General features: G+C 40.5%; 1 protein-coding gene across 3 annotated transcripts in view; it reads right to left on the bottom strand.

The window, feature by feature from the left end:
* Positions 1-3,019: 3,019 nt before the first annotated feature.
* The window catches only part of tle5 (TLE family member 5, transcriptional modulator), a 44,719-nt gene continuing 34,762 nt past the window's right edge, over positions 3,020-12,976 (bottom strand). Inside the window, exons 5-7 of one of the 3 annotated variants that reach the window (XM_040128274.1) lie at positions 11,284-11,346; positions 10,407-10,481; positions 3,020-7,433 (exon numbers count right to left, since the gene is read on the bottom strand). In XM_040128274.1, coding sequence (XP_039984208.1) covers positions 7,206-7,433; positions 10,407-10,481; positions 11,284-11,346 — 366 coding nt within the window. In that variant the 3' untranslated portion in view covers positions 3,020-7,205. The remainder of the gene's footprint in view (positions 7,434-10,406; positions 10,482-11,283; positions 11,347-12,976) is intronic. The other 2 variants (XM_040128275.1, XM_040128276.1) reach the window with 2 other exon arrangements.

Below are 12,976 nucleotides of genomic sequence, written 5' to 3'. Positions count from 1 at the left end.
TGGGATTTGTTGACAGGAAGAAAAATATAGAATGTCACCAGCCTTATCCTTTAAACCTCCACTAATTAAACAACTTGAATGTGATTGTGGCACTTTATCATTTTTCTGCAGGCTCTAATGTGCTCAATGGAAAAAACTGGATGAGAGAAAACCTCCCCTCTGCTGCTGCCTCTGCGTCGCTGCTTGTGAGGAGTGTGTGAATCCTCAGACAGCAAGAGAAAAAAAATAGGGCACTTTCATATTTATTTAAGTGTCAGATCCAGAGCTGTCTGTAGGGAGTGGGAGGAAGGGAGGAAGGAGGGCTACAACCACAGGAACTCTGAGGTTTCATAAGCCTTCCTCTTTCTCTTTTCTATCTCTGAACACACACACACACACACACACACACACACACACACACACACACACACACACACACAAACACACACTCACTCAGGCATAGACACTCAACTGCCTGCATGGACACACTGGGGAAAGGCAAACAGAAGGAGAGAGTGATGGGGAGGGAAAGAGAGTGAGAAAAGGACAGAGGAGGAAATGAGGAATAAAAGCCAGGACCTGCTGTCATTCACACACAAACACGCAGAAAAAAAAAACCAACAAAACATCCACTGCCTGGGCATCTATCAGTGCGCGCGTATGTGTAAAACAGGAGGAGCTGTGAATGCAACAAAGCGAGTTATGTCTAAGAACTAACAGACAGAGTGTCTAAATGAACATTATATGAAGGTGCCAAACAGGCCGTGATCCACCGTCTCAGAGATGTCACATCAATTCTGCCAACATGCGGCGCAGAATAGATAAACCTCCATCAAGGCAGCCAAAGGAACAGGAAGCTCCCCTTTCCAAAGTGACACACAAACACTGAGCACATGTGAGAATATCTCCCAGCAATTACCTCCTGGTTTCACCTCAGAGTACAGGTGCTGTTAAACGTAAATCAACACTTCCTCCTGGTGGATCTACTGTGTACTACAGAAACCCTCAGGCAGTGGGACGGCATCAGTTCCTCCCTATATCAGAGTCGTCCTTCCTGTATTTTTTTTTTTTTTTTTTGTGAAAATCGGTAAACTCATGGATCTGAAAACACTAACTGAGCCATCTTTAATCTAGACTTTGATGTCTGGTCTTATAGTAAATTTCAGCCTCGCCAAGTCAGTCTTGTAAGCTAAGATTCATCTGAGAGTTGTTAAATCCAGATCACAGGAGTATCGGAACAATCTGCCAACTGTATGGGGATGTTTGGATGCTTGTGCTACACAATCACCGTTGATTCCAAGAGATATTTTAATCCTTTTTTTTTTTTTACACATGGACATTTTACCCTATTAACTTCAAATATTTGGCATTTTCTAAAGCATACCTTGAGTTTAATTCAAAGGTTCATTGTTTCTGTGATAGTGAGTCACTGTAGCGTCCAGTCCGCCCTCAGTTCTGCATGAGAAGATGATGAAGCAGCGCTGCCCAGAGGGCGTATTCTAACCTCGTCTGGTAAACGCAGCAATGGCTGAAGCTCTTGACAAGCCACCATTATCGCCACCACCACCCTCTCAGCAACAAACCACATTTGACGGCAGAGAAAACTTACATATAGGCCCTTTAAGGAGACATGCTCTGAAAAATAGGAAGTGGAATATCTACAGTTCCATGACAACTGGGCAAATTCCTTCTGTGAAAATGATTGTGTGACTCGAAAGCTCCAGAACAGCTACTAAAGGGACCTTGTGTGAAGACTATTCTGTCACACTTCGAGTCTTTTTTGGTTGTTTTCTTACTTTCCAGATAACCTTTGGTTTCCAGTCATGTTCAGTAGGCAACAAAAATAAAAAATAAAATAAAATAAAATAAAATAATTGCATCTTGTCTGACATTTTTGCCAAAGCTTTGTTAATGTGTAGCTGCATGGTTGTACATCCCAGATTTGTTATTTGACTGCCTAAGGAGGATTCCATTCCTGGCCAGTTTTATTTGAAAAAAAAACCCCCAAAAAACAAAACCAAAAAAACAGAACTTACAAGCAAAAATAGATGTTTTAAGAAGGGCAGTGTATTTTGGCAGCCACAGGGGCAGACTTTTACAATAGACAAGATGGTCAACTACCCAGGGCCACCAACAGCTCTAATGTTAGGATGTTTTGGATTTAGTATATAACAAATATGTTCCTATTTCTTTACTCTACAAAAACTTACAAAATGCCCACAAAGCGTTTACTTTATCACTTTCAAACAATGACAATCCCGAAAACACCACTTGGTGCAGCAGCAAGCTGGTATAGGGAGCAGTTTATAAGGAAAAGCTTGAATCTAAAACAAGCCATAAACTCTGTAATACCAATAACATTCTTTTTTTTGGAAAAGGGAGAGAATAAGGCAAACTCCAGGCTACAGCGCCTGGAGTTTGTCAAAGATCCACAAATCGCTAAATGTACCCCACTTTGCCAAATCTAAAATCTAAGATGTTGGACTGTTCTTAAGTTTACCTGCTGTATCTGCTGGCAACTGCATTACCACGATCGCACAACAAAAATAAATAAAATGAATTTTAAAAAAATTAGGAAGAGGAACTGTGATGGATCACATACCTCAGCCAAATTTTAGATCTCTGCAAGTTGGTTTTCAAACTGTGATGAAATTAACTGGAACCGATGCCTGCCTATAAAAGGTAAGATATTAAACAATCTTATTTGTTCTGCTTTGAAAAACAAAAAGTCAGTGTAGTCAGTTTAAACATGCAAAGGCAGCAGTACACTCACCTTTAATCTGGGCCTTCTGCCTGGACAGTCACCTGACTAAAGTGTGAGTGACTTAAATTTACTGTGCAGGTACCTGTCTTACTTAAAACTGGGAAAAAGCAACAACTACAACAACAACAACAAACCTGCTAGAGGAACCAAATGCGATTACTCAGTCACAGTAAAGGCTTTCTAACCACGAAGCCATCCACCCCAATCACGAGACAATCTGTGGCTTCTCAAATTAAAGATTTACAGTTCAAAATGAGTCAAAGAGGAGGAGAAAAGTTTATGATTTGATTGACTTTATTTGTAAGGCACCAGAAGTCCTTCCTTACTGCAGAACATTTCATATTATTTATAGTAAATGTTTGTTGTACTTTTTTATAGTTTCTTTTTTTTGTTTGTTTGTTTAAATGAAGCTATGATCTCAGACACAAAACATTTTTTTTTTCCCAAAGTACACACTTTCAGGTTTTACGTTATACACAAAATAAGTATTTAAAAAAAGACCTTGACAAAGCTCGAAACGCTTACAATGCTTCACGCTATGGGGGCAAAAAGTTGGGAAGGCGGGATGTGGCATGGGATTAAAGGGGATGAGGGTGTCAGAGAAGAGGAAAGGGGTCAAAAGGGCAAAAGGTCAACGTACTGCAGTTTCCCTCCTGGTGTCACATCAGTTTTGTAACACAATAGCACAAGAATCATCCAGGACAGACAAGAGAAGATGCAGTCATATACACATAAAGCTTTCTATGTATAACTGTATACAGAGGCCAGCACCTCCAACTACTTTAACAAATACATAGAATTTCATTTGTATGTTTATAACATCAGCTTTGTATTTCTGGTTCTAGTTCATATCGATTAATATGTAAAAACAAAGAAGAGAAAAAACAAAACAAAAGCCAAAACAAACAAAACAAAAAAACAAGTGCATTGATCACAGAAAATTTGGACCAAACATTCTTTTAAAAAATGTCTCCACTAGAAAGAAATCATTCTCAGTTCCCCTGCAGACATGCACTGATGGGTGTGTGTGTGTGTCGCTTTGCCTACATGCTCTGCATATCACTACGACAAGTACAGTATGTAGATAGATACATACAGTATGTGGGGCTAGATAGGAGGATGATGCGCTGCGAGCTTAATTCACGAGCAGAATAGCATGTTAGCGTTTGTAGTAAGAACAGCAATGCATTTCATCTCTGTGGTTTATCACTGACGACCAAACCTGTACAACTGTTTATACACATCTTGTTCACATACATACACAACAATGGGCATCATTGAATGATTTAACAGTTTATCATCTAAACCTTTAGACACATGAAGGGTTTTATTCTAAAATTCCTTTATATGTATTTTTTTTTTTTTTTCCACTGCCAATGTATCAAACTTGAACATGAATCAGCAATTTTGCGAGCAAATGTCTTAGGGTGACTTCAACAATAAAATGTCCTTTATCATTATGCCAGAGATCATTTTGATAAGTGTAAAATTAAGAATGAAATCAAGAAATTAAGAATGAAACTCTTCATATCTATTCACTCACACAGTGTAGCCATTAAAACAGAGAGGGGAGGCTAAGAAAGGGTGTGTGTGTGTGTGTGTGTGTGTGTGTCTGTCTCTGTGTGTGGGGGGAGTTTGTATAAAACATAACTTCATGCACGGGCTGTCTTCAGATCATACAATCATACAAACACAGGTGGCAACTAGACTCAGAGTCAATCAGATAATCTTGGTAGACCGAAAGTGTTAAGGTCAGAAGTTTGATTATCACTGGAAATGTATGTGTTTGCAAAACACCCTAAAAAATCTCAAATGGGGGGAACATGTTGAATTTCAAACTTTCTCAAATTGTAAAAAGCAAACATTCAATGGAGCCATTTTGGCTGCCTCAAGCCATGTTAAAGCCCCTATACACAGGTGTCCAGCCACACATGTGTTTTCACTTATGTTGCCTAATTACACCTCCTCCCAGGACTCTGTGGGTGAGTATGAACTGTGCTCGATTGACATCTCCCTCACACTTCTAGTAGTTTTGTTGCACCTGTTATGCTGTGTTCATGTCATTTCGGAGTTCCAGTTTGGGAAACTGGGAAGGTCAGTTTTTTTTCTGAAAGCTCCGATATGTCTGACTTTGCCCTTAATAATACAGATGTGCCTGAAAGCCAAAGGAAACTGGATGCCTCACATCTGCCAGAGTCAACAGTTCTAAGTTATTAAACCCAAACATAATGGAAAGAGTAGTATGTTGTCAGTTCACAGTGTTTTTAACCTTCACACAGCACACACAATTCTTAAGTCCTTCGACCGTTTTAAGTTGTCTAATGACAGCTTCTATTCACAGGTAGACAATAAAGAAACAACAGGAAATAAGGGAAGAAAAGTTCTCTGCCGAAATCAAGCTGGGGACTTTGTAATTATACTGTATGGTTTGCGTTTTAACCGCTGGGCTGCTGAGGGCGCTATAAAGTTAACAGAGTTCTGACACTCAAATAAAATGGCAAAGGGAACACTTAGAGCCGGAGACAGCAAATGAAGCCAGAGTTTAGAGACAACACATTATTCTCAGCATAGTTTCACCCAACTTCCACCTGACGAGAGGTCAGGGTAACTGATCAGACAGAGTAACTGAGTAATTGACAACACGTGGGTAGGTGTGCAGGGCCTGTAAGGCTGAGGGGGAGTTGTTTTTTGACTCATCAGGGCTGAAGAAGCTTCCTGTGCTCCATCCGTCTGATCTGAACTGATATAACGGTTAGATCTTGGAGATTTCCCACTCAGTGTTGTATGCAGATGTTAAATCACCTGTATAATGTAGTGTTAGTCGAATATGTGACAGACCTGCGCGTGCACAGTGAATCAACATGTACAGCATAAATCTGAATTTACAGAGGGACAATATTTCCGTATAAACGCGGGGGCAGAGATGTTCCTTTAAATAGATCAAAGAGTATTCAGGAAGAACCGGATCGTGACAGAGTCCGGAACTGACCGCATGCTGAGATTAATGTCACCAGTCTAGTCTCTGTATATTAAGTTTGTACACTCAGTGTGGATAAACAAGCCATTTCCCTTGTGACCAAGCCTGTACTCTGTCATTGTCCTGTCCTTGTTTTGCTAAGCCCTGAACTCAGCCAGGAAGGTTCTTCAAAGACACACGCTGCCCTCTGCTGTCAAACAAACAACATGCAGCTCTCCCCCCTCAGTCTCTGCTGTGATATTAGTGCACATTAAAGATGAAAAAGGTGATGGAAGGTTACACGAGTCAACTGGCATCTCTGTTTTGTTTGTTGCTACCACAGCTCCCTTTAGCTTCTGGTGAAAACGCTGCCTTCAGTTAAGGTGCCCGGCGGATTTATCTGACTTACCTTGCAGGGTCAGAAAGGATCGCAAAATCGGGGGGATAACTTACTAAGGTGGGTTTGTTATCTAGTCTGACAGCTCTCAGCATGACGTTTGCTCTAACAAGATGCTTTTCCTTTCTCCATATAAATTTAGGATTATACACAAAATCTCTAGTTCGACTGGAGGTGTCGCCTTATTACAACAATTCTGCTCTAAAAGCAGCAATTTTTGGTTAAGACGTGACTGTTGCTGTAGAAAGCAATAAAAGATGAATATTTCTCTCTTTAGCTTGGGAATTAGGGCAATGTTTAACCATTTTGCTGATCCATAGCAATCCACTGCATAAACTCACAGCCAACTTTTAGCTTGGGATGAATGCATGCTTGAACTGCCAAAGGAAAAAAACAAACAAACAAACAAAAACAACACTACTGATCTCTGTGAGACCTTATCTTAGGAAAGTGAGTTTGTAGGAATCCTGTGTTGTGTGCGGCAAGTTTTACAGCTTGCCAAGGAATCCCTTTGTTTAACATTTAGCTTGTTTTGACACCTACAGTACGGTGCGTTCAGTCTCACAGATCAGTCCTGCTTAACATCGACCCGCTTAGAACAGAGGCAAGGGGGGGGGGGTTAGAGAGGCATGGAGAGAAAAAAAAAAACAACAAAACAAACTAAACAGGAATAACAACTGAGAGACAGAGAAACTGGATGGCAAGAAGCAACAGAAATAGAAAGTACTCCTGATAAAAAAATTATACAGTGAAAAACAAAGCATAATCATATACAAAAAAAGGTGTTTGAAGAAAAGACACAGGATATATGAGAGAGAGAGAGACACTGATGGTGATAAACAGAAGGGAGGATAAAGAAATAATCTAAGTATGGTAAATATGAAGGAATCAGGACTCGTCTGGAAGAGGGGCAGGTTCCATAGCTCTCCCAATTATGGGAGTTAGTTAGGGGTCTGTGGCTGGAGCTGTGGTGATAGTGGAGATGGGATGAGAGCCCATGGTAGCTAAGGTCAGATAGAGGGAGACCAGGGGAGAGGCTGTAGGCCAAGGGGGGTTGGATCTGGGGTTTCGGGTCTCTGGATTAAAACAGAACTGAATGGGAACACCATCTAATCAGACTTGTCTCCGTCCTCTTCGCGGTGGCTGTCGACTCCATCACGTGACGCCTTCTCCTCCTTGGCCAGCTGGGCTTGGGAGGCCAGCAGGGAGGAGAGGGAGAAGAGGCCGGAGGAGGTGGTGACAGCGGGGAGGGTTGGCTGGCTCAGGCCCAGCGGCAGGGGGGTCATGGGCAGGGCCAGACCCTGGAGCTGAGACAGCTGGTGAGCCTGGAGCTGCTGCTGCATGAAAGACAACCAGACACAACTTAGACACAGCAGGACGGATACAGCACACAAATCACCGCAAAGCACTGACAGTGCAGGATATTCAAAATCTGCAAAGCACAGACCTAATATACATCGCAGCTTGTGTTTAATATACATAACGCCTGAGGCACAGCACTAATGGCTTAAGCATAATAGCACAGATGGAATGCACACATCAATGCTAAAATACATGCTCGGTAGAAAATGGGAAATCTGCAGCACACATAACTTGTTTATGATAGCTGCAATTTTCAATATATAACCTCAAGAAAACAAATCAAACACCAAGAAAGAAGTGACGCATATGCAGGGGGAGAGGGTGATGTTATTAAAAATGAAAAAGACTTCCATAATCCAGCAGAGGACAGACATAATCAAAACATAAAATCACACAATATACACACAAAAATACACACAAAAAAACCCACCATGGGAAACACGCATTTCATTTTAATATAAAGACAAATTTTTACTGCCAGGCCCCTGCACTTTAATCACTCCCCACTGTGCCCAATATGATGACACATCAGTAGGTTGATGTTTACGACAATCCTGACTGACTTTTCATAAACAGCATCTAACCGCCCAAGCTTGCTCAGGCTACACCTACAAAGCCAACAGCTCTGCTTTACATTCACACGTGGAGCTGAAATGCTCAATATCCTGTAGGTTTATGAAGCCTATATGGTGATATTAGCAGCTATCAAAAGAAGATAGTGATAGTAATCAGAACATTGATAAAACTGTGTGGCTCCAGGTACTGAGGAAAACAGGCCCAATCCTAAACACAGAGCTTCGCAGAACTGTATCCTCTTTATCTAAAGCAGCAGACACAAAGACAAAGGCAAGGCACCTCTGTGAATCATGAATCACAATGATGGAGTGGCTAGGCTAGCTAATACTAAACCTCTGGTGAAATGATGGAGTAGCTAAGCTAGCTAGCACAAGGCTGATAATGATAAAGTATGTGTAGCGGGCTAACACTACAGGCACAGAGATGAAGGATGGTGGGGATGGTGACTAGCTGGCTAACGTACCAACCATAACCATTCAGTATTTGAGCTAGCAGGCTAATCATACTTTTTTTTACTTATAAAATTGTACTCAAGTATCGGGTGGAGGATACGACCCCATCCATCCTTTACATCGGAAGGTACCACAGTATTGATACTTTGATGTTCAAAATTTAAAAAAAAATGAAAATAAAGTAATTTAAGCCAGAATGATGATGTCATTGGGGTCAACTTAGCTTGGGCTTAAGAGTTTGAAAGACTTGGGCATTTAACCAGGAAGGTAGGGTCTCATAAAAGATGCATCTAAGGTGCAGTATGGGAAATGTCCGATCCAGCATTTTTGGAACTCCACAATTAATAAAATCAGTTGATTGCACCAGTTTGTCATTAATTAAGATTTGTCCTTTCTTAGGCCTATGGGATAGTAAATTCAATATTTGTTTATATTTTGGACTGTTTTTCAAAGAAAACAGGCAATGTGATGACATCACCGTAGGCTTCAGGAAATGGTCACAGACATATTTCACCATTTTCTGACATTTTAGAGACAGAAAGATTAACCGATAATGGAAATAATCGTTAGCTGCAGCCCTAAACTCCACCCAAATTAGGAATTTAGAAGTCAGGATAATTCAGCCTAAGCTGCATCAATTTTGACTATTTTCTGTCTCTTACAGGTTTTTTTGTACATGAAATTTTGCATATGAGAGGCGCTATATACAGCCACTCCCTGGCTTTTCTTCTGGATTGCTGCGGCCTACAATGGCTTATTTCATGGCAGTTTTTCTAAAATATTGCAATGCATGTTGCAGTGTTTTAAGGTGTTTTTTTGTAATTAAACTGCGGGAGCAAGTGAAAATTGCAAAAATAGTTGTGATTTTTTTTGGTATAATTAATTAAAAAACACATCAAACTTGATATTTTGAATAAAGCATTCACACAACGTTTAAACATTTTATTTGAGACTTTTTATCCCTAAACTATTTTCTTTATCACACACTTTCATGCAGAACATCAGGGAACTGCCTTGCACGGTCTTTAGCAGTCATTTTTGAGGGTAAACGAGAGACACATGTCTGCATCTTCACAACCAGAAACAAGGAAGTTTTAAACAGGAGGCTGCTATGATTGCTGAAACTCACAGAAAACTATAATGATTCTTCAAATTTGTTGAAAAGTTGCGGTAATTAGACAAATTGCAAGGTTGCACAGAATACATGGGGGTTAGTTGAATTTGCGTTAACTAAAGCGATCGCAACATCCTGGAGGTTCTGTATATAAATAAATATTATTATTATCATTATTAGAATACTAAAATCACTTAAGTAGTCCTATACAAATTTCCTTTGAACGGATTTGAATGAACAAAACTTCACTGGAAACAACTGATAAATGTTATGTTTAACAAAGCCAATATTTATTACAAGACTGTTTTTTAGATTGCATTCTGCATTCTTAAGGATGGACCTATTAAAAATATTCACTCAATAATGAATAAAGTCTTTTTTAGAAGTTTTTTCCTTATTGTACTATTTTGAAAAAACTAAGTCTGTGGTGTGAGTGTCACAGATTCTTTCATTACCACCGTCTGTTCTTTGGCACTAACACTTGCTATTTAAGTGCCTAAATCAGAGAGGTGGAGACATAAATAAGAAAACCCTTTTAATACTTTTAAGAAAGTAAAGATACCACATGAGTATCAAATTATCAAATTTGCCCACAATTTCATTAAACACTACACTAATGATTATAGCTAAACAAGCAGGGTAAACTTGTCCAGCTCATTTCAAAGCAGAGATGTTATACATTTCAGAATTAGCCAATAATTAAAGGGCATTAAAGAAAACAACAGAATTGACATTAATAATCAATAATTGTGCTTTTCTAGCCATCACAAGACCCTCAGGCAGGGCTGGGGGCTGGAACATCGTACCCTTATGATGGAGTTCATCTCTGGGGGGGTGACCTGCTTGGCCCTCTCTATGGCTGCCAGGACCTGCTGCTGGTGCTGGAGACAGTGGGTGAGGGTGGGGAGTGGGGGGTGGGTGGGGGCAGTATGTGCAGACGAGAGGAAGAAAGTCAGGGAGACAATAAAAGTGAGGCAGAAACAAGAGGAAAAGAGTTTGCGGGGAGAGAGGTGGAAAGGTTAGATCAATATCAATAGTCCCAAAGACAGACCCAACAACCCTCTCTGGTGATACCCCCCCCCCCCATTCAGCAATTCATCCACCACCACCACCACCCCCCACACACACACACACACACACACACACACACACACACACAAACACACACACACACACACACACACACAAAAGCCTTGTGTGACACTTGTGAATGGATGGCCGGCTGGTGTGCTGTAATAGGTGGAGGTCAACCTCCTGTTGGGCAGATAAGAGCATGGCTTATCTGAATCACACAACCATTTATTATGCTGACACACACAAACACACACATGTATAAAAGGAAAAGAGGAGTGGGATGGAGGAGGCTGCAAGTGGAGGGAGGTTGTCAAAAAGGGAGGGGGAAGGGAAGACAGAAGACTGAGAGGAGGAGGCAGATGGAATATGGCAGAAAGTCAAGGTGGGGGAGGGAGGAATAAAGTGAAAGTGAGGTGGAAAGGAACACAGGAAGCGAGTGATGATGAATGATGGGAGGAGAGAAGTGTGGGGGGGGGGCTGAGTGAGGGGTCACCGAGGTGGAGAGGTAATGAGGCGGGAATGAGAGTGATCTCATTCCAGGATGTAAGGAATAGGGCCGAGGGTCAGGGGGTTAGTGACGTCTTTGTGTCAGTGTGTGCATGTGCTTACCTCCTGAGACAGGTAGGGGAGGACTTGTGCGCAGATCCCGTTCAATCTCTTCACTATCTCAGCCTGTGGAGGGAGATTTATTTAGTTAAAGGATTATATTGGCACTATTCGAAATTTTTTTTACTGTCAAAAAATCCTACGTTAAGACCAACATCAACAATTAGTTAGTCTGTCTCTCAATATATTTCATCCTCCCTTCACTGTCTGTACCACTAAGCTATATACCCATTTATTCCTTCTTAAAATGTTAACCTTTAAAAATGGGTCACAAATGTAGAGTTTAACTTTTTAAGACGGCTACGTCATTTACTAAAGCAGCTGAGTAGTTGTAGCGTTTAGCAAACGTTACTCAAGCAGGAGTAAATCATGTATTTGTTGGTAACTATTTTCAGATACTGATGAATACACGTGGTGCTCTTGTGAGGTTTTACAGCAGCAGGATGGTGTGTAAATTACTGACTCAAAAATAAATAAATAAATTAAAAAAAAAATACGTTGCCCATGTTCATCATCTTGAAGCAACATGTCATCCAGTGCAGTTGTGTGGCTCATTGATGCATTTTTAAAGCAGGTCAATTCTCAAATAGGACCAAATGTGTCTTGCCCTTTTCAACATAGAAATGAATGGGAAGCGAATTTTCGTCTAATTTCACCGTCTGTCCACCTACACAGGAATTTTTACGTAAGATGCCTGATTAGATCTTGTCAAGACTGTGTGGGTGTGCACAAACAGTAACTGACTGACAGCTCCCTCACTCTCCTTTTAGATTAGTTGCACATGTTAGGGCCAGAGGATTTACGCGTTATCACTAACTGTACTTCATTTGACTGTGCCGGCATGCAGGTTGTTACGTGGCAGCAAGGGTGGGGAAAACTGCTTTAATGGAGTGCAGACAGCAAATTACGTGCAGGATATGACATTGAATTGTGGCGAAGATGCTGTGGAAATCCTTAATTTCATTTTTTCTATACAGTACATTTTTCCATTTGTATTCAACAACGACAAGTGATTGGAATGTATTTATTGCTCTATTTACAGTGAGTTTTGGTACATGTGATATTTTGTTTAGGTTTCACACAGAGCCGTTCATACTCTGCATAGGTAGCATTTGGTGTTTTGTGTGTCAAACGAAGATACAGTGGAAACCACACACACTTGTGCTCTCACCAAGACTGTGCCAATCAGGTTTTCATGAGCCTTTTTCACAAAATACATTTCAAGTCACAGTCACAGTAGAAAAAGCAAAGATGTAAAAAATAAAATCAGTGATGGCTAAATTCTATTTGGCTTCTTTAGTTTCAGGGTCAGTGTATTGTTCATTCTGGCTCATTGTCACACGGCTTTACAGGGACACTTGAGTAGAACAGAGCTACTGTTAATGTTTTAAACCTTTTATTTCCTACTATGACAAGTCAAAATGTCTGCTGTGAAAAAAGCCTATTGATCAAAGTATCTAGTTCATACTGGCATCATGTAATTCCCAGCATAGCTCCACCCAACAAGCTTTGAATACACAGACATCACTTGTTAGTGGGATAAAATCATTGTTGGTTTGGTCTTGTTGAAGGATTTGTTGACAATAGTAAAAATATATATCACCAGACTTATCCTTTAAACCCTCATTAAATTTAAACTGTCATTCAGAAATTCAAACCACACTCTATGATATGAGAAACATCTGCTATGACCTTC

This window comes from Xiphias gladius, chromosome 6, assembly GCF_016859285.1.
Source record: "Xiphias gladius isolate SHS-SW01 ecotype Sanya breed wild chromosome 6, ASM1685928v1, whole genome shotgun sequence".
In the NCBI taxonomy this organism is placed as follows: domain Eukaryota; kingdom Metazoa; phylum Chordata; class Actinopteri; order Istiophoriformes; family Xiphiidae; genus Xiphias; species Xiphias gladius.
Note: the sequence above shows the minus strand (reverse complement) of the source record. Positions and strands in the feature narration are given on the sequence as shown.